The sequence below is a fragment of the Meles meles genome, chromosome 7 (genome assembly GCF_922984935.1).
Source record: "Meles meles chromosome 7, mMelMel3.1 paternal haplotype, whole genome shotgun sequence".
Lineage (NCBI taxonomy): Eukaryota > Metazoa > Chordata > Mammalia > Carnivora > Mustelidae > Meles > Meles meles.
In genome coordinates, this window is record NC_060072.1 from 81,520,010 (window position 1) to 81,545,465 (window position 25,456).

A 25,456-nucleotide genomic window follows, 5' to 3' on the forward strand; every position below is an offset into this window, starting at 1 on the left:
AAGGTAGAGAAGAAATGGTATAAATTCTATTGTTTAAATGTTTCAAGCAAATTCTAAGCAAAATACACTTCATGCAAATCATGAAGTTACTGTCACCATTAACTGACCAACTATTTTGAAGTAATCTGTACATAGAGCTTCAGCAAATGTACATATGATATGCTTACAGGCTATCTTCATTTTTATCATTTTAGCCATTTTTAAGATAACAGACATATTACTTTTAGATATTCAACAATGATTTGATAAATGTATGTATTGTGAAATGATCACCACAATAAGTTAATACCCACCATATACAGTTATAATTTTTCTTGTGATGAGAGCTTTTCACACCTACTGTAAACAACTTTCAAACATAAAATAATCACCATGTCAACCATTCACCATGTTACACCCCTAAGACTTGTAACTGAAGTTTGTAGCTTTTGACCACCTTCACCTTCAAATCACCTATATAAAACTGATTTTAATAAAGTGAAGAGATTTTGTTTATAAGGATCTCTACTCTGTCACATCTTTTTGCTCAAATTTAGAAAATTACATTCCACTACATGCAAAGTATATATGCACAGAGAATTAAACTGAAACATAATAGGTCAACTATTCTTCAATTAAAAAAATTAAAATTAAATAATTAGAACAGAGTTGAAGAAAGGAAAAGCAAACAATAATGGTCATACCTGAAATATAAAAAGTACATTATTAAGTTTTTATTTTAGTGTGGTTGAAAATTGTCTACCCTGAATTACATCAGTGAAAGCAAGGATATTAAGTCAGTATAATGCAAGTGAGGGTGTTTGTTGATAAATGCCTCTAACAGCAACTATATTTCAATAAACAGGGCTAATTCTTGATGACCATATGGTGCTCCTTAAATTTACATGATTAAATCTCTAAGAAGGTGAATATTACAAAGTCAAGCCTTTGTGAGCCCAATCGAGTATAGAAGCCTCTGATCTAGTATCTTCAAGGTTTATTAAATAAATCACTGAATATCAAAGTAAGTCTGTTGAAGAAAGTAACTCCCTCCTCTAGTTGACAAAAATGTTGGTAGTTTAACTATATGTAAATGCCATTTTAGTCAAATACTGTCACCCAAATTCTCTAAACATAAGTACTTTTGTATAGACTATACCTCAACATCTCTGATCATTTAACATAAACTCATTTCATTAGATACGCTATACAATTCTTTCCAATTTTCATGCTGAAATCATTTTGAATAAGATCATTATGCTATTTGTATAGCAACTCCAGTGAAGGAAATCACACAACATTTCTGTATCACTGTACACATTTTGTCAAACTGTTGAGTAAAGAAACAGTTTAAGACACTACAAATGTGTACTTTGTGCAGGATGGTTAAGAATAGATAATTCTCTAAATGGTGTATATAATCCACATGGCTCAGTGTTGAAGCATTCAGCTATTCTTCCTATTTTGTCTGGAGCCAACACACAAAAACTTTTTTGTGACTTTGAACTTTATTTTAAGTGGTTCACAATTATACTTCAAGTCTAAATCACATTTTCCTGTCCTTTTCCTAAATTACTATCACCAAGAACATTACCAATATCCTGTGTGTGTTTGAATAAATGCATTTAAGTCTTTCTTAAAAAACAGGACAGAATGTGCAAGATCTCAATGGCTCCTTCCTCAACCGGAAACACGTGCGGATACTTACACAGAGACAGCATTCCTCTTACCTCTTCAGAGCAATTTTGGAAATGGAACTCATGAGTGGAGATAAAACAAGTTGAACTAGATTTGACCATCTCTGTAAGGTGTGCCTAACTGTCCCGGTTTGCCCAGGACTACGGGGTTTCCAGGGACAGGAGTCTTAACACTAAGGAAAGTCCCAGGCGATATAAGGAGAGTCTGTCACTCTCGGTCACAATTTCCTTTCACATGGTTTATATCTGCACATATAGTTGTGATCATGGTTTTTCCTGTGAACATTCTTTAACTTTTTATTTAAATTCCAGTAGTTATCATACAATGTAGTATTAGTTACACATACAGTATAGTCATAGTAATATTAGTTTCAGGTGTACTTTATAGTGATCCAACACTTCCATACAACACCCAGTGCTCATCACAAGTGCCCTCCTTAACACCCATCATCCGGTTCACCCATCTCCCCTCTAGTAATCAGCAGTTTGTTCTCTACAGTCAGGAGTGTTCCTTGGTTTGGCTCTTTATCCGTATCCTTATTTCTGTTTCTTAAATTCCACACATTCTTTTAATGAAAAAGAATGGAGAAAGCATTAAACTCAGTAATTTATAAATCATCTGAAATTTGACCTCTGAAGAGGAAAGAAAGCATATACAAAACCCAAACCACCTCAAAAGAGAGTAAATTTTTCCTCCTATCCATCTACATTTGGAATACCTCCCTTTTTCCTGACCCTGCTGCCGTCTGTCTCCTTATGAATGAGAGCTCAACACAACCAGTTGACTAGATCTATTAACATCTCATCTTCAGCTGAAATTAGCTCTCCTAGTGGAACTAAGAACCTAGAGAGTGCACACATTGGGCTACTGTTTCAAGCAATCTGAGGCGCTGATTTACTTTCTATGAAGTCAAAAGGTCTGTTTTGCCCTTGATGAACTGTGGCTTTAAAACTCCCATGGTCAACTTCAGTAATCTCCAAGTTATGTCACAGTATCTTCCAAACAGTAATTATATTGATTTTTATGTGAACTAGAGGTAACAAAGCTCTTCTGAGAATGCCATTATCACCAAAACTGCGTGCAGCTATTCCAAATTTTTTCCAATAAACCTTCTTCTTATTTTCCTTTCCTCCTTCTAGTCCATATTTGCCCAGCACAGGTATCAAAGTTGCCCATCATTAAGCAGTCTTCACAATCTGTTGCATTTACAAAATCTAATATTTTCCCCTCAGTATCTCTACCCTCCTCCCCACAATTTTCTTAATGAACATCTCCTTTAACCATTTGAAATTACAAGGTTTCCCCTCTACTGCTCCATATCATTGATTCCATTTCCTGCATTATCGACAAACATCTTCTGTGTCAGTGCTGTCATTAGAATCTCCTCAGAATGAGCATGTCACACCCACGTGTAGATAATTACACATATAAAAATTACACATCTAATTACTTCAGATTCAGAGGTAAGAGCATGTTATCAGGATAAATTTCTATGTGTAGCTAAAAATTTCAAGTCAACAAGTGTCCATTTTGTACAATTTCAGAAATCATTTTGAATCATCTGTTTTTTTGGTCTACTTTACAATGTCATGCATTCGGAAAAAAGTATTAATCACTTATTCATTCTATCTTTCATTAACTATAAATGCCCACTTTGTACCAAATACTGTACTTAGGCAACATAGGCTATTTATACTTAGCACATATAATCATAAAAATTTAAGGTAAAATATTATATATAAGGAAAACAATAGGGTCTCCATGTCTTCAAGTCAAAATGTACTTAAGTGGGCATTTCTAGCTAAGAAAACTTTACAATGGCCAATAGATGTATGCTGGCCAAGCTATTCAATCAAGTGGGCCTGAATTCCCTACATGTGAATACAGGTACTTCCAGCCATTATATGTGTTCCAACACCCTAGATCTGTATAAATAAGTGACTATATAATTCATTAACTAAGTCAGAAGACTCCTGAACATGAAAGGTGGGTGCTTTTAGTAATTACTCCAAAACAGGCCTAAATCCAGAAATGTCCCAGACAACAGATTTAAGTAGGTGTATGTATAGGATATATTTGCATATATCTTTCACTAGGTCTAGAATTCTGTTCCATGGATACAGCCACCACCCCTGCTCAAAAGAGATGTTAATGTCAGATCAGTAACTCTCACAGCTACTGTGATCTTACATTCCAAATTTGCTAAAGCAGCTCTCTCTCGGTAATAGCCAGCCTATCCTTTTATCCCCATAAATACATTTATAAGTTGAAATATCATTTCTCCCAAGGGCGCCTGGGTGGCTCAGTGGGTTAAAGCCTCTGCCTTCGGCTCAGGTCATGATCCCAGGGTCCTGGGATCCAGCCCCATATTAGGTTCTCTGCTCAGCAGGGAGCCTGCTTCCCCCTCTCTCTCTGCTTGCCTCTCTGCCTACTTGTGATCTCTGTCAAATAAATAAATAAAATCTTTAAAAAAAAAAAAAGAAATATCATTTCTCTCAATGAAAATGAAAACAATGGTCCAAAGTCTTTGGGATACAGCAAAAGTGGTTCTAAGAGGGAAGTTTATAGCAATATAGGCCTACCTCAAGAGGCAAGAAAAATGTCAAATGAACAATCTAACCTTAAACCTAAAGAAGCCAGAAAAAGAAACAAAACCTAAAACCAACAGAGAGAAGGAAATAATGAAGATTAGAGCATATAGAAATTTTTTTTAAAAAGCAGAAAAGATCAATGAAGCCAGGAGTTAGTTCTTCGAAGGATCCACAAAATTGATAAACCTCTAGCTAGACTCATCACAAAGAAGACTCAAAGTCACAATGTCACAAATGAAAGAAATACCAACACCATAGAAATACTAACAGTTGTAAGAGATTATAAAAATTTATATACCAACAAATTGGACAACTTAAATGAATTCCTAAAAACATATAACCTACCAAAACTGAAGCAGGAATAGAAACTTTGAACAGAATGATTCCCAGCAATGAAATTGAATCGGTAATCAAAAAACTCCCAATAGAGGTGTCTGGGTGGCTCAGTGGGTTAAATAAAGCCTCTGTCTTCAGCTCAGGTCATGATCCCAGGATCCTGGGATCAAGCCCCACATGGGCTCTCTGCTCAGCAGGGTGCCTGCTTCCTCCTCTCTCTCTCTGCCTACTTCTCTCTGCCTGCCTCTCTGCCTACTTGTGATCTCTGTCAAATAAATAAATAAACAAATCTTAAAAAAAAAAAAAAAAAACCCTCCCAATAAACAAAAGTCCAGGACCAGAAGGCTTCATGGGCGAATTCCAAATATTTAGAGTTTATACCTATTCTCCTCAAACTATTCTGAAAATCAAAGAGGAAGGAAAACTTGCAAATTCATTCTATGAGGTCAGTATCATCCTGATATCAAACCCAGATAAAGATACCACACAAAAAGAGAACTACAGACCAGTGTCTCTGATGAACATAGATGCAAAAATCCTCAACAAAATACTAGTAAAGGGAATCCAACAACAACAACAAAAATCATTCATCACAATCAAACAGGATTTACTCCCTGGACACAAGGGTGGTTCAAACATTTGCAAATCAATCAATGTGATACATCATATTAATAAGGACAAAAACTATATGATCACTTGAATACATCCAGAAAAAGCATTTGACAAAGTAAAACATCCATTCCTGATAACAAAGCAAACAAACAAAAAAACCCCACCCTAATAAGGTTTAGGGAAAACATACCTCAACATAAATAAAGGCCTTATATGAAAAACCCACAGCTGGAACACCTGGGTGGTTCAGTTGGTTAAGCATCTCACTTCAGCTCAGGTCATGATCTCAGGGTCCTGGGATCAAGCCTGATGTTGGACTCCCCACTCAGTGGGAAGTCTATTTATCTCTCTTCCTCTGCCCCTCCCCATGCTTGTGTGCTCTCTCTCAAATAAATAAATAAAGTCTTAAAAAAAAAAAAAAGAAAGAAAGAAAGGAAAAGAAAACCCACAGCTAAAATCATACTCAATGGGAAAAACAGAACTTTTCCTCTAAGATCAGGAACATGACAGGGTATCACACTTTCATTACCTTTATTCAACATAGTACTGGAAATCCTCGCCACAGCAGTTAGACAACAAACAAAATAATAGGCATCCAAATTGTTAAGAAGTAAAACTTTCACTACTTGCAGATGTGGTGATACTATACACAGAAAACCCTAACGACTCCAAAATACTACTAGAACTGAAAAATGAATTCAGTAAAGTCACAGGATACAAAAATCAATGTACAGAAATTTGTTCCATTTTTATATACCAGTAATGAAGCAGCAGAAAGAGAAAGAAAAGAATCCCATTTAAAGTGTTCTATAAGTAAAATATCTAGGAAGCTTAACCAAAGAGGGAAAAGCTTATTCTCTAAAAACTATAAAACATTGATGAAAAAAGTTCAAGAAGACCCAAAGAAATGCAAGGTATTCCATGCTCATGGGTTGGAAGAACATTGTTAAAATGTCAATACTACTCAAAGCAATCTATACATTTAATGCAATCCTTATCAAAATACCAATGGCATTTTTCACAGAGCTAGAACAAGCAATCCTAAAATTGTATAGAACCACAAAAGAATAACCAAAGCATCTTAAAACGAAAAGCAAAGTTAAAGACATCACAATATCAGACTTCAGGTTATATTACAAACTTGTAGTAATTAAAGCATAAAAATAGACATGTAGATCAACTAAACAGAAAACCCAGAAATACATCCACAACTATATGGTCAATTAATCTTCAACAAAGCAGGAAAGAATATTTAATGGGAATTTCTCCCATTTTTCCCAATGGGGATAAAACAGTCTCTACAACAAATGGTTGGGAAAACTGGATGACTACATGCAAAAGAATGAAACTGGATCACTTTCTCACACCATGCACAAAAATAAACCCAAAATGGATTAAAGGTCTAAACGTGAGACCTGAAACCATAAAAACCCTAGAAGAGAAAACAGACAGCATTTCTCTGGCATCAGCCATAGCAACAGGTTTTTTTTTAGAGCTGTCTCCTAAAGTGAGGAAAATAAAAGCAAAAACACACTACACACACACACACACACACACACACATACATACACACAATACAAAGCTTCTAAAAAAAATTACAAAGCTTCTGCATAGCAAAGGAAACAACAAAATTAAAAAGCAACCTATCGGGGGGGAGGAGTCAAGATGGCGGAGAAGTAGCAGCCTGAGACTACATCAGGTAGCAGGAGATCAGCTCGATAGCTTATCTAAACATTGCAAACACCTACAAATCCAACGGGAGAGCGAAGAGAAGAAGAACAGCAACTCTAGAAACAGAAAATCAACCACTTTCTGAAAGGTAGGACTGGCGGAGAAGTGAATCTAAAATGATGGGAAGATAGACCGCGGGGGGAGGGGCCGGCTCCCGGCAAGCGGCGAAGGAACAGAGCACAAAATCAGGACTTTTAAAAGTCTGTTCCACTGAGGGACATTGCTCCAGAGGCTAAACCGGGGTGAAGCCCACACGGGGTCAGCGTGGCCCCAGGTCCCGCAGGGTCACAGAAGGATCAGGGTGTCAGAGTGTCGGAGAGCTCGCAGGTATTAGAACGGAGAAGCCGGCTACAGAGACAGAGCCGAGGACTGAACTCTCAGCTCGGGGTTACCTTGAACTGGTCGCGGGCTGGGTGAGCTCGGAGCGCGGCTAGAGGCTGGGGATACGGGAGTGACTGGGTGCTGTCCTCTGGGGGCGCACTGAGGAGTGGGGCCCCAGGCTCTCGGCTCCTCCGGGGCCGGAGACTGGGAGGCCGCCATTTTCATTCACGTCCTCCGGAACTCTACGGAAAGCGTTCAGGGAACAGAAGCTCCCAAAAGCGAACCCGAGCCGATTACTTAGTCCGGCCGCCGGTAAGAGCGGTGCAATCCCGCCTCGGGCAAAGACACTTGAGAGTCACTACAACAGGCCCCTCCCCCAGAAGATCAACAAAATATCCAGCCAGGACGAAGTTCATCTATCAAGGAAAGTAGGTTCAATTCCTAAGACAGCAGAGCAATTCCAGAGGAGGAGAAAGCAAAGCACGGAACTCATGGCTTTCTCCACATGATTCTTTAGTCTTGCGGCTACTTCAATGTTTTTTTTCTTTTTTCAATTTTTTTTTCTTTTTTCTTTTTTCTTCTTCTGCTAAATTTTTTAAAACTTTTACCCTTTTCTTTTTTAACGTTTTTTGACTAGTTTATCTAAATATATATATTTCTTTCTTTTTTATATTTTTTCTTTATTTGTTTTATTTTTTAAATTTTTTTCTTTTTTTTTTCAGAACCTGTTTTTATCCCCTTTCTCCCCCCCACAATTAGGGGTCTCATCTGATTTGGTTACAGCGCATTTTTCTGGGGTCTTTGCCACCCTTTTAGTAGTTTATTTGCTCCTTCATATCCTCTTATCTGGAAAAAATGACAAGGCGGAAAAAATCACCACAAACAAAAGAACAAGAGACAGTACCGAAGGCTAGGGACCTAATCAACACAGACATGGGTAATATGTCAGATCAAGAGTTCAGAATGACGATTCTGAACATTCTAGCTGGGCTCGAAAAAGGCATGGAAGATATTAGAGAAACCCTCTCTGGAGATATTAAAGCCCTTTCTGGAGAAATTAAAGAACTAAAATCTAACCAAGTTGAAATCAAAAAAGCTATTAATGAGGTGCAATCAAAAATGGAGGCTCTCACTGCTAGGATAAATGAGGCAGAAGAAAGAATTAGTGATATAGAAGACCAAATGACAGAGAATAAAGAAGCCAAACAAAAGAGGGACAAACAGCTACTGGACCATGAGGGGAGAATTCGAGAGATAAGTGACACCATAAGACAAAACAACATTAGAATAATTGGGATTCCAGAAGAAGAAGAAACAGAGAGGGGAGCAGAAGGTCTATTGGAGAGAATCATTGGAGAGAATTTCCCTAATATGGCAAAGGGAACAAGCATCAAAATCCAAGAGATGCAGAGAACCCCCCTCAAAGTCAACAAGAATAGGTCCACACCCCGTCACCTAATAGTAAAATTGACAAGTCTTAGTGACAAAGAGAAAATCCTGAAAGCAGCCCGGGAAAAGAAGTCTGTAACATACAATGGTAAAAATATTAGATTGGCAGCAGACTTATCCACAGAGACCTGGCAGGCCAGGAAGAGCTGGCATGATATATTCAGAGCACTAAACGAGAAAAACATGCAGCCAAGAATACTCTATCCAGCTAGGCTATCATTGAAAATAGAAGGAGAGATAAAAAGCTTCCAGGACAAACAGAAACTGAAAGAATTTGCAAACACCAAACCAGCTCTACAGGAAATATTGAAAGGGGTCCTCTAAGCAAAGAGAGAGCCTAAAAGTAGTAGATCAGAAAGGTACCTTACAGACTAATAATGGCACTAAATTCATATCTCTCAATAGTTACCCTGAATGTTAATGGGCTAAAAGCCCCAATCAAAAGACACAGGGTATCAGAATGGATAAAAAAACAAAACCCATCAGTATGTTGCCTACAAGAAACTCATTTTAGACGCGAAGACACCTCCAGATTTAAAGTGAGGGGGTGGAAAACAATTTACCATGCTAATGGGCATCAGAAGAAAGCTGGGGTGGCAATCCTTATGTCAGATCAATTAGATTTTCAGCCAAAGACTATAATAAGAGATGAGGAAGGACACTATATCCTACTCAAAGGGTCTGTCCAACAAGAAGATCTAACAATTTTAAATATCTATGCCCCTAACGTGGGAGCAACCAACTATATCAACCAATTAATAACAAAATCAAAGAAACACATCAATAATAATACAATAATAGTAGGGGACTTGAACACTCCCCTCACTGAAATGGACAGATCATCCAAGCAAAAGATCAACAAGGAAATAAAGGCCTTAAATGACACACTGGACCAGATAGACATCACAGATATATTCAGAACATTTCATCCCAAAGCAACAGAATACACATTCTTCTCTAGTGCACATGGAACCTTCTCCAGAATAGATCACATCCTGGGTCACAAATCAGGTCTCAACCGGTATCAAAAGATTAGGATCATTCCCTGCATATTTTCAGACCACAATGCTCTGAAGCTAGAACTCAATCACAAGAGGAAAGCTGGAAAGAACCCAAATACATGGAGACTAAACAGCATCCTTCTAAAGAATGAATGGGTCAACCAGGAAATTAAAGAAAAATTGAAAAAATTCATGGAAACAAATGATAATGAAAACACAACAGTTCAAAATCTGTGGGACACAGCAAAGGCAGTCCTGAGAGGAAAATATATAGTGGTACAAGCCTTTCTCAAGAAACAAGAAAGGTCTCAAGTACACAACCTAACCCTACACCTAAAGGAGCTGGAGAAAGAACAAGAAAGAAACCCTAAACCCAGCAGGAGAAGAGAAATCATAAAGATCAGAGCAGAAATCAATGAAATAGAAACAAACAAAAAAAAACAATAGAAAAAAATCAATGAAACTAGGAGCTGGTTCTTCAAAAGAATCAATAAGATTGATAAACCCCTGGCCAGACTCATCAAAAAGAAAAGAGAAAGGACCCAAATAAATAAAATTATGAATGAAAGAGGAGAGATCACAACTAACACCAAAGAAATACAGACAATTATAAGAACATACTATGAGCAACTCTATGCCAACAAATTTGACAATCTGGAAGAAATGGATGCATTCCTAGAGACATATAAACTACTACAACTGAACCAGGAAGAAATAGAAAACCTGAACAGGCCCATAACCAGTAAGGAGATTGAAACAGTCATCAAAAATCTCCAAATAAACAAAAGCCCAGGGCCAGACAGCTTCCCAGGGGAATTCTACCAAACATTTAAAGAAGAACTAATTCCTATTCTCCTGAAACTGTTCCAAAAAATAGAAATGGAAGGAAAACTTCCAAACTCATTTTATGAGGCCAGCATCACCTTGATCCCAAAACCAGACAAGGATCCCACCAAAAAAGAGAACTACAGACCAATACCCTTGATGAACACAGACGCAAAAATTCTCGCCAAAATACTAGCCAACAGGATTCAACAGTACATTAAAAGGATTATTCACCACGATCAAGTGGGATTTATTCCAGGGCTGCAGGGTTGGTTCAACATCCGCAAATCGATCAATGTGATAGAACACATTAATAAAAGAAAGAACAAGAACCATATGATACTCTCAATAGATGCTAAAAAAGCATTTGACAAAGTACAGCATCCCTTCCTGATCAAAACTCTTCAAAGTGTAGGGATAGAGGGCACATACCTCAATATTATCAAAGCCATCTATGAAAAACCCACCGCAAATATCATTCTCAATGGAGAAAAACTGAAAGCTTTTCCGCTAAGGTCAGGGACACGGCAGGGATGTCCATTATCACCACTGCTATTCAACATAGTACTAGAAGTCCTAGCCTCAGCAATCAGACAACAAAAAGAAATTAAAGGCATCCAAATTGGTAAAGAAGAAGTCAAACTATCACTCTTCGCAGATGATATGATACTATATGTGGAAAACCCAAAAGACTCCACTCCAAAACTGCTAGAACTTGTACAGGAATTCAGTAAAGTGTCAGGATATAAAATCAATGCCCAGAAATCAGTTGCATTTCTATACACCAACAACAAGACAGAAGAAAGAGAAATTAAGGAGTCAATCCCATTTACAATTGTACCCAAAATTATAAGATACCTAGGAATAAACCTAACCAAAGAGGCTAAGAATCTATACAGAGAAAATTATAAAGTACTCATGAAAGAAATTGAGGAAGACACAAAGAAATGGAAAAATGTTCCATGCTCCTGGATTGGAAGAATAAATATAGTGAAAATGTCTATGCTACCTAAAGCAATCTACACATTTAATGCAATCCCTATCAAAATACCATCCATTTTTTTTCAAAGAAATGGAACAAATAATCCTAAAATTTATATGGAACCAGAAAAGACCTCGAATAGCCAAAGGAATATTGAAAAAGAAAGCCAGAGTTGGTGGCATCACAATTCCGGACTTCAAGCTCTATTACAAAGCTGTCATCATCAAGACAGCATGGTACTCGCACAAAAACAGACACATAGATCAGTGGAACAGAATAGAGAGCCCAGAAATAGACCCTCAACTCTATGGTCAACTAATCTTCGACAAAGCAGGAAAGAATGTCCAATGGAAAAAAGACAGCCTTTTCAATAAATGGTGTTGGGAAAATTGGACAGCCACATGCAGAAAAATGAAATTGGACCACTTCCTTACACCACACACGAAAACAGACTCCAAATGGATGAAGGACCTCAATGTGAGAAAGGAATCCATCAAAATCCTTGAGGAGAATGCAGGCAGCAACCTCTTCGACCTCAGCCGTAGCAACATCTTCCTAGGAACAACGGCAAAGGCAAGGGAAGCAAGGGCAAAAATGAACTATTGGGATTTCATCAAGATCAAAAGCTTTTGCACAGCAAAGGAAACAGTTAACAAAACCAAAAGACAACTGACAGAATGGGAGAAGATATTTGCAAACGACATATCAGATAAAGGGCTAGTATCCAAAATCTATAAGGAACTTAGCAAACTCAACACCCAAAGAACAAACAATCCAATCAAGAAATGGGCAGAGGACATGAACAGACATTTCTGCAAAGAAGACATCCAGATGGCCAACAGACACATGAAAAAGTGCTCCACGTCACTCGGCATCAGGGAAATACAAATCAAAACCACAATGAGATATCACCTCACACCAGTCAGAATGGCTAAAATTAACAAGTCAGGAAATGACAGATGCTGGCGAGGATGTGGAGAAAGGGGAACGCTCCTCCAGTGTTGGTGGGAATGCAAGCTGGTGCAACCACTCTGGAAAACAGCATGGAGGTTCTTCAAAATGTTGAAAATAGAACTACCCTATGACCCAGCAATTGCACTACTGGGTATTTACCCTAAAGATACAAACATAGTGATCTGAAGGGGCACGTGTACCCGAATGTTTATAGCAGCAATGTCTACAATAGCCAAACTATGGAAAGAACCTAGATGTCCATCAACAGATGAATGGATAAAGAAGATGTGGTATATATACACAATGGAATACTATGCAGCCATCAAAAGAAATGAAATCTTGCCATTTGCGATGACGTGGATGGAACTAGAGCGTATCATGCTTAGTGAAATAAGTCAATCGGAGAAAGACAACTATCATATGATCTTCCTGATATGAGGACATGGAGAAGCAACATGGGGAGTTAGGGGGATAGGAGAAGAATAAATGAAACAAGATGGGATTGGGAGGGAGACAAACCATAAATGACTCTTAATCTCACAAAACAAACTGGGGGTTGCTGGGGGGAGGTGGGATTGGAAGAGGGGGAGGGGGCTATGGACATTGCGGAGGGTATGTGCTATCGTGAGTGCTGTGAAGTGTGTAAACCTGGCGATTCACAGACCTGTACCCCTGGGGATAAAAATACATTATATGTTTATTAAAAAAAAAAAAAATTTGGAAGGGGAGGCGAACCATAAGAGACTATGGACTCTGAAAAACAACCTGAGGGTTTTGAAGGGTCAGGGGTGGGAGGTTGGGGGAACAGGTGGTGGGTAATGGGGAGGGCACGTTTTGCATTGAGCACTGGGTGTTGTGCAAAAACAGTGAATACTGTTACGCTGAAAAAATAAATAAAATGGAAAAAAAAAAAAAAGCAACCTATCGAATGGGAGAAGATAATCTGCAAATGGCATATCCAGTAAAGGGTAGTATCCAAAATATATAAAGAACTGATACAACTCAACACCCTAAAAACAAATAATCCAATTTAAAAATGGGCAGAATACATGAAAAATATTTCTCCAAAGACATCCAGATGGCCAACACATGAAAAGATGCTCAACATCACTCATCATCAGGAAAATGCAAATCAAAACAAAAAGGCAATATCACCTCATGCTTGTCAGAATGGCTAAACTCAAAAACACAAGAAACGAGTGTTGGTGAGGATGTGGGGAAAAAGGAACCCTCTTGCACTGTTCGTGGGAAGGCAAACTGGTGTAGCCACTGTAAAAAATAGTGTGGAGGCTCCTCAAAAAGTTAATAGAACTAAACTACAATGCAGTAATCACACTACTGGGTATTTACCCAAAAATAGAAAAAAAAAAGTAATTTAAAGGGATACATGGACCCCTGCTTACTGAAGCATTCTTTACAATAGCCAGATCATAGAAGCAGCCCAAGAATCCACTGATAAACAAATGGATAAAGAAGAGGCAATACATACACACACACACACACACACACACACACACACACACACACACACACACACACAAATGGAAAATTACTCAGCCATAAAAAATGAAACCTTGCCATTTGCAACAACATGGATGGAGCTAGAGAGTATAATGCTAAGCAAAATAAGTCAGAGAAAGACAGGTATCATATGATCTCACTCACATGTTGAATTTAACAAAACAAACAAGCAAAGGAAAAAAAAAAGAAAAACCAAGAAACAGACCCTTAACAGTAGAAAACTGACAGTTACCAGAGGGGGAGGGGGAGGAAACAGGTGATGGGGATCAAAGAGTATATTTATCACGATGAACACTGAACAATGTAGAAAATGGTTGAATCACTATACTTATTCACCTGAAACTAATATAACATTATATTAACTATGCTAGAATTAAAAACTTAAAAACTAAAGTATCATTTGCCCCAATTTCTGATTTGGCAAGTGTAACATGAGCAAAATAGCATCCCCTTCCTTCTATGCAGAAATAAGAGGGTTTAAAAATCAGTTTCAAGGGGCAAAAGATCAGTGCTACCAGGATCTTCACTTTACCAAGGGGTAGAAAGCATTCATGCGATAAAGAGTAATTCAAGTATTTTCAGTAAGTGTTTTCAGAGATTTTCAATAAATGTGAAGAAAACGTTAAACATCTTAGAAAGTTTAAACGACAGGTTTACTTACAATTGACATTAGAGTTAGTACATAGTGCTGCAGATTCTGTCCGTGATGATGAACCATTTTGGCATCAGCTGTAACCATGACTTCCACATATCTCGGATAGGATAAGAAACGTTTTTTCCTGGAATGTAATGGACTTCTTTCATCTTCCAAGGATTTATTTTTTGAAGGGTACCCTAGAGCCATTTCCTTCTTTACATTAAGATCTTCGTTCATGTTGCTGTTGTTGTGAAGGGGTAAAGTGGTCTGCTTTATTTGACTTTCTAGGGGGAAAAGAGAATATAATGCAGAGCCATTAAATTAGATGGAACTAAAAATATTGCACAAAAATTTAATACATACACATCTGCTTCCAATGTGAAACACAAGGATAAAAAGAAGTTAAACAGGGTTATGCAGCAGTATCATGAGGATTACTATTTCTAGTAATAAAATGTTCATTTTCATAGACTGCCCTAAGAAAAACCAAACTCTAAGTCTTTTTTTTTAAGTTTTTTTTAATTTATTTATTTGACAGACAGAGATCACAAGTCGGCAGAGAGGCAGGCAGAGAGAGAGGGGGAAGCAGGCTCCCTGCTAAGCAGAGAGCCCAATGCGGGGCTCGATCCCAGGACCCCAACATCATGACCTGAGCTGAAGGCAGAGGCCTAACCCACTGAGCCACCCAGGTGCCCTAAGTCTTTTTTTTAAAAACAGCTATGGCTGTTCAAGTCCATTTATTAACCACTGGGTTCATAAAAAAAAAATCAAGGAGTCCCCATTTTTTTTAGTAGGTAAATTAGGCCCTCAAGCCAATGGCATTTCAACTCATTACAAAGTAATCACATTTTGTGCTCGCTTCGGCAGCACATATACAAAGTAATCACATTTTGAAGACAATATGGAAAAGCTTTTGTTAGACTTAAGTGAATGTCACCATAGACAAAAATCAAACCATAGAACAATGGTGGCTTTCTGAATCCAGAAAGTTAGATGTAGATATAAATTTTATAATACTTGATTATATAAAATACCCAATAACATGTTTCTGTTTAAATACAGCATTTAAATTATTCAACATTAGAGATTATTACAGGGGCGATATTTAAGTCCTATGCATTTATAGAAACTATTTGTGCTACTAGAAAGAAAATTATAAGCAGCATAGATGCTTGTCCTATGTCCTTCTCCATTTTTTCTCTCCTCCTTTTTCTCTTTTTTTCAGACAACTGTTTTGTGGAAGTATTTTGAACAGAAGAGTACACCAAAGAATCAGTTAAGAAAAAAATCAAAGGCCCTGGAAACTACTCAGACTTAGTTGTACTATAAAGATTAGACAAATATAAAACTATTACGAAAATAATTTCCTTTTAAGTAAGCAGCGACCCTATGCCTGTAAGAAACAAGAACATTGTTTCCACAGATTCCCAAACCTTCCTACCTTTTAATATTACTGTGTGCATAGGTTTTAAAATTCACCTCAGTGGGAAATTCTGAATTTGGCAAACTGAGTATATGGCCCTAAAATTTTGTCCTAAAATCTTTCTCCTGGGTGACTCCACCACTAAAGTACATGACCACTTAAGAGATCTTGGAAAAGGGCTCAGAATAATTTATATATTATAAATTATATATATTGTAGAATTATAAAACATATATATATAATTATATACTATATATAATTATATAGTATATATGTTATATATTGTAGAATTATAAAACATATATAGTATATAATTATATATTATATTATATATAATATATAATATATATACATATATAATTATATACTATATATAATTATATACTATATGTAATTATATACTATATATGTTATATATATTTAATATATTTATTATTATTTATTATTATTTATTATATAATATATTTATATATATTTATAATATATATAATATATATACTATATATGTTTTATAATTATATACAAGTCTCAGAGTTATTAGGAAGAATGTAAATATACAGATTTACATATATATATAATTATATACTATATATAATTATATACTATATGTTATATATTGTAGAATTATAAAACATATATACATATATATATAAACATATATAGTATATAATTATATATTATACTATATATACTATATATAATATATATCATATATATTAATATATATAGTTTATATAAATATATTTTTATATATAGTTTTTATATATTTTATATATATATTTTATATAATATATATAATATATAATATATAAATATATATTTATATATTTTATTTTATTATATATAATATATATATAATTATATGATTTTATATATTATATGTATATTATATATATTATATATAATATATATATTATATTATATAAATATAATATATATATAAATTATATATAAATATATATATAATTATAAAACATATATAGTTTATATATATAGTTTATATATATATAAACTATATATGTTTTATAATTATATACAAGTCTCAGAGTTATTAGGAAGAACGTAAATATACAGATTTACATATTATATAATTATATACTATATATGTTATATATTGTAGAATTATAAAACATATATATACATATATATACATATATAAACATATATAGTATATATATTATGATATATATAATATATAATATTTATAATATATTATATATAATATATAATATATAAAATATATATTTATAATATATATATAATATATAATATAATATATAATTATATATTATATACTATATATGTTTTATAATTATATACAAGTCTCCGAGTTATTAGGAAGAACGTAAATATACGGATTTGTTCATCTATTTCACGTAAACATTGATGCATACTCTAAACCAGGAAACATTTAGAAACTGAAGAGCCAACAGAACATCACAAAGGTTACACAGTAGCAGGAAGACACAACAAGTACACACATTTAAAGATAAATTTCAGAATAATTTTAAGTGCTTTGAATTAACAATTCAACCTAGAGGCAAAAAAAAGTGATTCTACCTACCCAAATGGCTTAAAATTGAAAAACCAATAATACCAAGTGTTAGAACCACCAGTTTGGAAAATTACTTGGCAATTTCCAAGTTAGACACATGTCTATGCCACCCCTGCAATTCTACAAGATACATACCTAAGGAAAACGTACATCAACAGAAAGCTTTATATAAGACTGTGCATAGCAAGACTGGCATATAAATCAATGGAATAGAATACAGAGCCCGGAAGTAAACACCCACATATATGGTCAAACAATCTTCAGCAAGGTTGCCAAGACTACTCTATGAGAAAAGAATGGTCTCAACAAGAGGTGATGGAAAAACTGGACATCCACATGCAGAAGAATGAAATTGGAAACTTGAAAACTCACAACTGGATTAAAGACCTCAAACTCCATAAATCCTAAAAGAGAACATGGTAGAAAAAGTTTCATGACATTGGATTTGACAAGGATTTTTTGGTTGGATAAGACACCAAAGCACAGTCAACAAAACAGACAAACAGGACAACCCCAAGTTTTAAAATTGTATCAAAGGAAACAACAGAGTGAAAAGGCAACCTACTGAATGGAGACAAGATCTACAAGTCTTTTTTTCCTGAAGAGGAGAATGAAAATGCCTTCCTTGCATTTGTTTTAAGGGCTTTTAGTTCAAGTAACTCCTTTGCCAAAGTGGTATGGATCTTGGATTGGCATATTCTGCCATCACAGACCATAAGGTTTCCAAGGAATAAACTAGATAATCCAATGAAAGCTACTAGATCAGTACTCAGTAAATGGTAGTTATTACTTTTGTTATTACTAATTATATTAAAATTATGTACTGTTGACGGACACATGCCCTTCAAGTTCACTTTTTAAAAAATTGACTGTAACTGCTTTGTTTAGGAAAAACAGTTGGCTGTTTTGTTGCTAGGTTTATAAAGTTAAAAAATGCCTATTAACAGGGTTGTGCTGTGATGCCGCTGAAATTCTTGAGGCAGAAGCTCTGTGTGATTCTGTTTGGTGATCACAATGCATTGTTACCCAAACCTGCACCAAGTGGCAAACAAAGTTTTTCATTCTCACTACTTTTAGGGAGTAATTGACAAGTGTTTCACAGTTCCTAGAGCTGAGTTGCATGTACCATAATTCCCTGATTTAAGCAATTTTTCAGATAAATCTCATAAAACATGTAACCTTACTTTTGGGGTGATGGTGATCTATAACAGCAGCTGCATTATATTTGGGGGTTTATTATTATTATTTTTACTGAAGACAAATGGCCTTCCATAGCTATTAAGGCATATTTCTACTCTTATAAATCTTGACATGCCAGGTTCTAGATCATTTGCTTAGCTGATGCTTTGGGAAGCCCAAGGGGAAAGCACTGACTAGGCCTTTTCAATCTGAGGGTCCTATTTGGCTATTTGGCCAGGAGGAAAGCCTTCATTTTTTCATCAGGGAAAGTAGTGGCAGCAGAATCTGCCTACTTGTGATCTCTGTCTGTCAAATAAATAAATAAAATCTTTTAAAAAATACTATTTATGGACTGAAAAACGTTAGCTCCATGAACCCACTGTTCTTTATTTTTTTCCCCTGAGCAAGATAATTACATTCTATTAGAAATACAGGAATGGTAGGTATCATAAATCCAACTCCCTGAACAAGTGGAGATATAAATATATATATGTATATATAGACACACAGGAAGGGGTTTCAGAAGTCTCCTCCAACTCCACAAAAAGAGCCCTATTCAAACATGGGCCAAAGAAGTGAATAGACATTTCACCAAAGATAATATATGAACAGCCAGTAAGCATGTTGACAGGATAGTCAACCTAATAAGAAAAATTCAAATCAAAAACTACAGTGAAATATCACTCCACACCAATTAGGATAGCTACTTTAAGTGTTGGCAAAAATGTGGAGAAATTAGAATCCCTGTATACTACTGCTGAAATTATAAAAATGGTACAGCTACTTCAGAAAATATAAAGGTGCCTAAAAAGATTACAAGTAGAACTATCATATGCTCTAGCAATACTACTTCTAAGTATATATTCAAAAATATAAAAAAGAGGATCATGAAGAGATACATGCACATCCATGTTCATTGCAGCATTATTCATAATAGACAAAAGGTAGAAGCAACTCGAATGTCCATCAATGGATAAATGGATAGTGAAATGTGGCATATACATACTATGGATTATTCAGCCTTAAAGGAAATTCTGTTACATGCTACAATAGGGATGAATCTTGAAGATGTTATGCTAAGTAAAATGAGCAGTGACCAAAAAAAAAAAAAAAACAAAAACAAAAAAAAATGCTATATGATTTCACTTACATGAGGTGTCTAAAATAATTAAAATCATACAAAGTTGAATGGGTGGTTAGAAGGGCCTGTCCGTATCTCACTGCCTAAGAAATCTCCTAAAGTCTGCCCAAGCTTGGAGCTAAGAAACCAAATATTTCACTGGCTAGCAATAGTAGGTAAAATGGGAGCACAATCCAATTAGGGAAGCACTGTGGTCTGAAGTAGTCAGACTGACAAGGAGATTAAGTAAGCATAGAGGGCTCTATGTAGACTGAAGTAACAACTTCAAATTAGAAGGAAAACATTAAAGGAGATAATACAGCTATTAATAGGAAATGCAAAAATAAGAAAAAGATAGGATAATGGGGGAGGGAAAAAGAGTCCCTACAACAAAATTACAAACTTTCCAATCCAAAGATCCAATTCTGGAGGAGTTTTTTTAAAAAGGAAAAAATAGCCCATATCAAGATCCCATAGACATTAACAAGTATTTATTATAAGCAACTTGATGGAAACAAATTTATAAATGTTTTCTAGAAAATTCTTGGAAAAAAAAACTTATCAAAACTGACCCATAAAGAACTAAAAAGCCTAAAGAACCACATAACTTTTTAAAAATTGAGTCCTGGGTTGCCTGGGGAGCTCAGTCAAGCATCTATCTTCCACTCAGGTCATGATCTCGGAATCCTGGGATCGAGTCTGCTTCTCCCTCTCCCTGTGTCCCCCACCCCCCACCAATCATGTTCTCCTCTCAATCTATCTCAAATAAACAAAATCTTCAGAAAAAAAAATTTTTTTTTAAATTGAGTCTTAATCAATTTTTTCCAAAAATCCAACCTCAAATGGCTTTATCACTAAATATTACTAAATATTTTTAAAAGGCACTACTTTTACCAATACTCTAAGAACTGCAAAAAAGAAAACAATTCCAAATTTGCTTCATAAGGTTCTTAGAAGATGCTGTAACAAAATATCTTCATAATCTTGGTTAAAAATTTTAAAAAGGATTCCTTAGGGCACACACAATACTAAGCATAAAAACTATTCATTTGATAAGACTGAACTTATGTTCACTAAAAAACACCATTACGGAAGATGATATTTGCGGTATATATAAACAAAGGGCTTATATACAGATTATATAGTTAATCCTAAACCAACAAGAAACAAAAATACGGGAGACAAATACTTCACAATAGACAAAATCCAAGGGCAATATATGAAATGATGCCCTCCAAAATTGATACTCATTAAAATGCAAATTAAAACACAATGAAACATTATATGCCCCCCAACAAAAAGGCTAAAATGAAAAATACTGGCAACAACATGGCATGGTAATATAATGTGGGGCACCTGAACATCCCATATCCTGCTGATGACACTGAAAATTGGCATATTCAACTTGGAAAAACTTTCTGAGGGCAGGGGGGAACTGGGATAGGTCATATAGCTTAGTGCCAAAGAGATAAAATTGTTTAGTTTTAAATACAGACATAAGTGTATATATAACTACTTAAATATAAGCATATTACCAGAGAAACAGATACCCAGAATTTCCAATTTTAAAGGGAAAAAAACCATTGTAAGTAAAGAAATATGAAAAAAGAATCAGAATGTCAATATGAAACACAAACAACACCTAACACCTTCTGCTTACTGTCAGTCAAGTGCTCTTCTGGTAAATTTATTTATATTAATTCATTTAAACAGCACCATAAGAGATAGGTATTGTTAATTCCATATTACAGACGAGGAATCTGCAACATAGAGATTAAAAAACTCACAACCACAACTGATCACCAATGGAGCTGCAAATAAAAACAAAAGGAACAAAACTAAATAGACCATTTATCATAATAGCAGTGAACAGTTTAGATTTGCCTATCAAAAACAAAAGTTTCACAGAATTAGGTCAATAAAATCCAGTCGTATGTTAAACAGCATATCTGGGATTCAAATGCTGGGAATCTGGCTCCAGAGTCAGTGGTTTTAACCACTAAAAGATACTGTTTGACAATGAAGGTTAAAGGGAAAAAATAAGAATTTAGCAAATATAGCATTAGAGATGTCAAAAGTCTAATTTCTATTGGAAATGAAATGGGAATGTTCTATATAACACTTTGTCAAAATAAATGAATTCAGAAGAAATATAATTTCATACTCCATCAACACACAGCAGTATGAATGCATCTTGTCACTAAGTTTAAAAAGTGAGAAAATTTAAATAGAACCTACTTCTTGGTGGTTTATAAACTCAATACACACTTTTGTAAATACATATGGATACATAAAGCAAGATGATGGCATACATGGGATTTAAAATGCTGGGTGCCGGGGCGCCTGGGTGGCTCAGTGGGTTAAACTGCTGCCTTCGGCTCAGGTCATGATCTCAGGGTCCTGGGATCGAGTCCCGCATCGGGCTCTCTGCTCAGCAACGAGCCTGCTTCCCTCTCTCTCTCTCTCTGCCTGCCTCTCCATCTACTTGTGATCTCTCTCTGTCAAATTTAAAAAAAAAAAAAAAAAATCTTTAAAATGCTGGGTGCCTCAGGTGAGGGAAGGCAGGTGGACAAAATGGGAGGGTGAGTAGGAGTGGAATTACGTGACTGCGTACGGGTTACTGTCCAAGTCCTGCATTTCATGTTGATTCATAGATTTAAAAAAGAATTTAATTAAAAAAATATAAGATGGCATATGCACAAGCGGGGGAGTAACAGGCGAGGGAGAAGCAGACACCCTACTGAGCACGGAGCCCAATGCAGGACTCAATCCCAGGACCCTGGGATCCTGACCTGAGCCAAAGGCACATGCCCAACTGACTGAGCCACCCAGGTGCCCCAATTTTTTAATTAAATTCTTAAATAGTAATATACCAAACTAATAGCTATTAAAATAAAATATCTCTCACTATTATCATGTACTATTGTTTTGGTAATGCTACTTAAAGCAGTAAGACAATAAAATGAAATACACAGTATGAATATTAGGAAGAAAGTTTTCACTGTTTATTTTGTATATAAATGACTTTTATAACTAAAATCCCAAGAGACTCGAATTAAGACTTCTTAAACTAACCTAAACACAGGAATAACTGAACGAAACATTATTCAGCTGTTAAAAAATGGATTAGTTCTGCATGTCTAATACGGAAGGATGTCCATGTGTTTTTAAGTAAAAAATTTAAGTGTCAGTGATATGTACAGTATAATCTTATTTTTGTAGAAACTTCCAAGGATACAAGTATTTAGCCATAAAAATTTACATAATGAGACAAAAAGGTACGTAACTATACACCTCAAATTTCTAACACCTCAACATAGAAGGTGGATAGAATTATTTTATTCTTTCACATCTCTGTGTCCATTAAACCATCACAATAAACTTGTTTTATTGGAACTTTTAACCATGTTTTAAAAACATGGTTACATGTTACAACTTTTACAGGCTAAAACACTTCATCTCATTACTCATTTTGATATTCATAATCAAGCAGGGTAACAAATGATAAAATGACCTTTCCAAATATCCAAATGGGCATTATTCAAAGCTCATTTGCCAATTACATCATCTTTATGAAATGCTTATTTTTATTTATGTTCCGAGTCAAATGCTAAAATGATGTGCATACTTTATTAATAGCAAGTGTATTAGGACCCAAAAATAATTTAAAGCAAACCATACCCATCAAATCAGGAACATCATGCAATGGTTTATTTGCCCACTAGAACATAAAATATTTAACTTTATCTGTAAGTATAACACTTTTTTAAACAGTATAGTGTATTGTAGAATACAAGGAAATTGTTAAAAATAATTCCTAACATAAACTACTACAAAATTTACTGTTAAATGTAAACTAGAAATGTAACTAGAAACCCATAATTCTACATAAACACCCTACTGGCACTTTGTATTCAAATTCTATAAAATAATTCACTTTCTTTTCCTATTCCTAGGTTTGCTCTATTAATATGAGTAATAACTTCCTAATATGCACAACTCGTGCTAAACCAAGCCCTTCCATTGAGTTCTTCCTGTGCTTGTACCCTTTGTATCTGGTCACCAAGCTTTGCCATTTCTCCTTCAAAATTTTCCTTGTTTTGTTCCTACTGTCAACAGGGTCCATGTCTCTAAACTCTTCCAGGTCCTTCACACCTTAAAATATTAGAATCATGAATGCAAAAATAAAGTCTCCAAAAATGGCCCCACCAGCTTCAATCCCTCTCCCACCCCTTTTATCCTTCATTCACATCCAAAAAATTCATTTTCAGGAGCATCCTATTTATCTCAAGAAATTACCACTAATCCACCATAAGTCCAAGCCCTTCCTCACAGCCCACCACTAAACAACGTTGTTTAGCACTACCAGCAAGCAATAAACTGTTTAAACACTAAGAACACTCTAGGGCAATAGGTTATGCCTTGGGTAAGTGCTCAACAAATGCTCATGGAGAAAAAAAAAAAAAAATGGGAAAAAGGATGGATAAAAAATTGGGAGAGAAAGGAAAGAAAGGAACACACTGAGAGGCAAAATGTTTGTGAGACCAGAAATTCAAGGGTATGATTAACTCTAATTGTGATGTACAACAGCAGCAATTCAAAGATGGAGAGATTGCTTTTGATTTGCCTGAGAGCAAGTGAAATATTCGCTCTGGTCTCTACAGAGCTTAGAACTGATACTAATGCTCTGTATTTGACACATGGACAAATGTTCTACTTCTCCCATAGCATGTAACTGTTTTGAAAATGAGCATAAAAATCCAATGAAGCTTATTCTGGATTATCTGCATTTAAACCACTTGTTCAATGGCCAACAGGGTTCCCAGTTCAAATAATTCTGTGTGCCCTAAATAGTGATCATATCAGATACTGTGAAATCTAACTATTTCCTCAGGATTTAAACTTTTCTGGATTATATGTCCTATTGTGCCATGCTATAGAGTTTTGTTATTAATCCTACTATGAACAGTAATAAACCTAATAAGCACTAATAAGAAGTAATTTACCATGTACCAGATACTGGTACACTTCACATAAGTTATCTCCTTTATTATTAATTCTGTAAGGTAGGTACTATTAGTATCCTCATTTTGTATGTCAAGAAAGGGGAACACAGGAAGGTTAAAGTCAACTGTCCAGGTAACAGGTAATAAAATATAATTCTGAAACATTTTTTAAAACATTAGTTTTCAATACCAAGCCTCATGAAAATCTACAGTCTCCATGATTTGTCAATTTTAGAAATCACCACCCTTATAGAATTACAGCACATAACTTATAAAGTATTTTATAAAACTTTATTTCAAAGAGGTTCCCCAGTTAATTAGAACCCCACCTACTAGTAACAAATGTGTGGATTATGGACTTGCCCATGACCGGCTGAAACTTGAAACATAAAAGAATCATTACATCACTAGGCCTCACTGCATCCCTGAATCAGTTTCTATTACAGTGCACATTTTTAAATCAGACATGTGACACAGGTTACACACAGTTGCAGTAGCCACCAATCAAGTGGCATAACAAAGAAATGAATTCAGAT

At 35.3% G+C, this 25,456-nt stretch overlaps 1 protein-coding gene across 1 annotated transcript in view; it reads right to left on the minus strand.

The window, feature by feature from the left end:
• The window catches only part of ADAMTS20 (ADAM metallopeptidase with thrombospondin type 1 motif 20), a 202,123-nt gene that overhangs the window by 147,409 nt on the left and 29,258 nt on the right, over positions 1-25,456 (minus strand). Inside the window, exon 4 of the mRNA XM_046012763.1 lies at positions 14,662-14,921. Coding sequence (XP_045868719.1) covers positions 14,662-14,921 — 260 coding nt within the window. The remainder of the gene's footprint in view (positions 1-14,661; positions 14,922-25,456) is intronic.